Consider the following 1428-nt stretch of genomic DNA (forward strand, 5'->3'; position numbering starts at 1 on the left):
GCCCCAGCCCCGTGCCGTGGCTATGTCCCCTGGGGTCCCGTCCACGATCCTGGCTGAGGCCAGCTCTCCCACCGGAGCCATCCCTGGAACCTCCCTGTGCCACAGGAGAGGTGCTAGAGCGCAGAAAGTCAACAACTACCTGAGTCGGTAGCTTCCGAGTGCTCCTGGCTCTCGGAGCGGCAGTACTTCCCGAACGCCTCCTCCTTGGGGATGTCGGGGTACAGGTACACCAGGGGGGACACCAGGATGTTGGTGGCATCCATGATTTTGTAGCCCATGATGATCTCCGCGAATGACATGTTGTTCAGCTGCTGCTTGGTGTACGGCTCCACCGACTGGATCTGCGTCTTCCCTGCACGAGGAGACCCTTGACAACCCTCGGGAACGGGCTTCCCCAAGCACCCCGGGACGGGACGGGCCTGGGGCTGGGCCTCGGGAGGCACCAGCAGAGCACGGCACAGGGTGGAGACCTGCCAGCTGGGTTCAGTGCCATGGAAGAACGGGAAACCGTGGAAAACTGTGCCATACAGGCAGTGCAGGGGCAGCCGGGAGGCAGAGACCAGCGAAGGGCACCCAGGCTCAAGGACTTCACCAAAGGAGAGGGCTTGTTGGGACAGGGACAAGGGTCCAAGGGGCTCCAAGCCCCTTTCGGAGCCGGGACAGTGGCTGAGCAACGCCCCCCCCGCCCCCCGGGCAGCGAGGGAGAGCAACGCACCGCTGATGTCCTTCTCCACCCACGTGAAGGTGATGCCGCCCTCCTTGCTGCTCTCGCTGAAGCGCAGCAGGAAGGTGCCCGGGGGCTTGGTGCTCAGGATGGCTCGCTCCCGCTCCTTGCTGATGAACCCCATGATGTACCTGGGAGCGGGAAGCGAGGGTGGGTCAGGATCCCGGGGCAGCTCTCCCGGGATGTGAGCCCTGCCAGCTCTCTGCAGAGTCAGGGTCTCACTGCCGGCAGAGCCCGCTGAGTTTAGGGACTCCAGGAGCCAGGGAGGGGTTTAATCTGAACCAGCCAACGCGGCTGCATCCCCAGAGCACCCACCCACTCCACCAGGACAGCGTTCATCCCTGGAAGTGTCCCAGGCCAGGCTGGATGAGGCTTGGAGCAACCTGGTCTGGCGGAAGGTGTCCCTGCCCATGGCAGGGGGTGGGGCTGGGTGGGCTTTAAGGTCCCTCCCAACCCAAACCATTCCCTGATTCTGTGACAGGACTCCTGGGACCCCTCCCAAGGCCCAGCCCAACCGAGGGTCTGCGGAGGGACGCTGCCCCAGGCTCACCCTTCATTCCACAGCGCCAGGATGTACTTTTTCACCAAGTCAATGATGTTGTCCAGCCAGACCCAGAAAGAGAAGCCCTTGCCAGCCATGTTCTCCTGGGGAAGGGGACAGAGAGGCTGTGAGCACAGCTCGGAGGAAGGGAACGGCTGAGGGA

The 1428-nt window shown here is 63.5% G+C and overlaps 1 protein-coding gene across 1 annotated transcript in view; it reads right to left on the reverse strand.

Annotated features, from left to right (window-relative positions):
• Positions 1–139: 139 nt before the first annotated feature.
• The window catches only part of STAT3 (signal transducer and activator of transcription 3 (acute-phase response factor)), a gene marked incomplete at both ends in the record, with an annotated part of 2918 nt that continues 1629 nt past the window's right edge, over positions 140–1428 (reverse strand). The window contains 3 exons of the mRNA XM_010153354.1: positions 140–352; positions 716–855; positions 1275–1389. Coding sequence (XP_010151656.1) covers positions 140–352; positions 716–855; positions 1275–1389 — 468 coding nt within the window. The remainder of the gene's footprint in view (positions 353–715; positions 856–1274; positions 1390–1428) is intronic.

Source organism: Eurypyga helias, unplaced genomic scaffold (assembly GCF_000690775.1).
Source record: "Eurypyga helias isolate BGI_N326 unplaced genomic scaffold, ASM69077v1 scaffold44866, whole genome shotgun sequence".
Taxonomy (NCBI): domain Eukaryota; kingdom Metazoa; phylum Chordata; class Aves; order Eurypygiformes; family Eurypygidae; genus Eurypyga; species Eurypyga helias.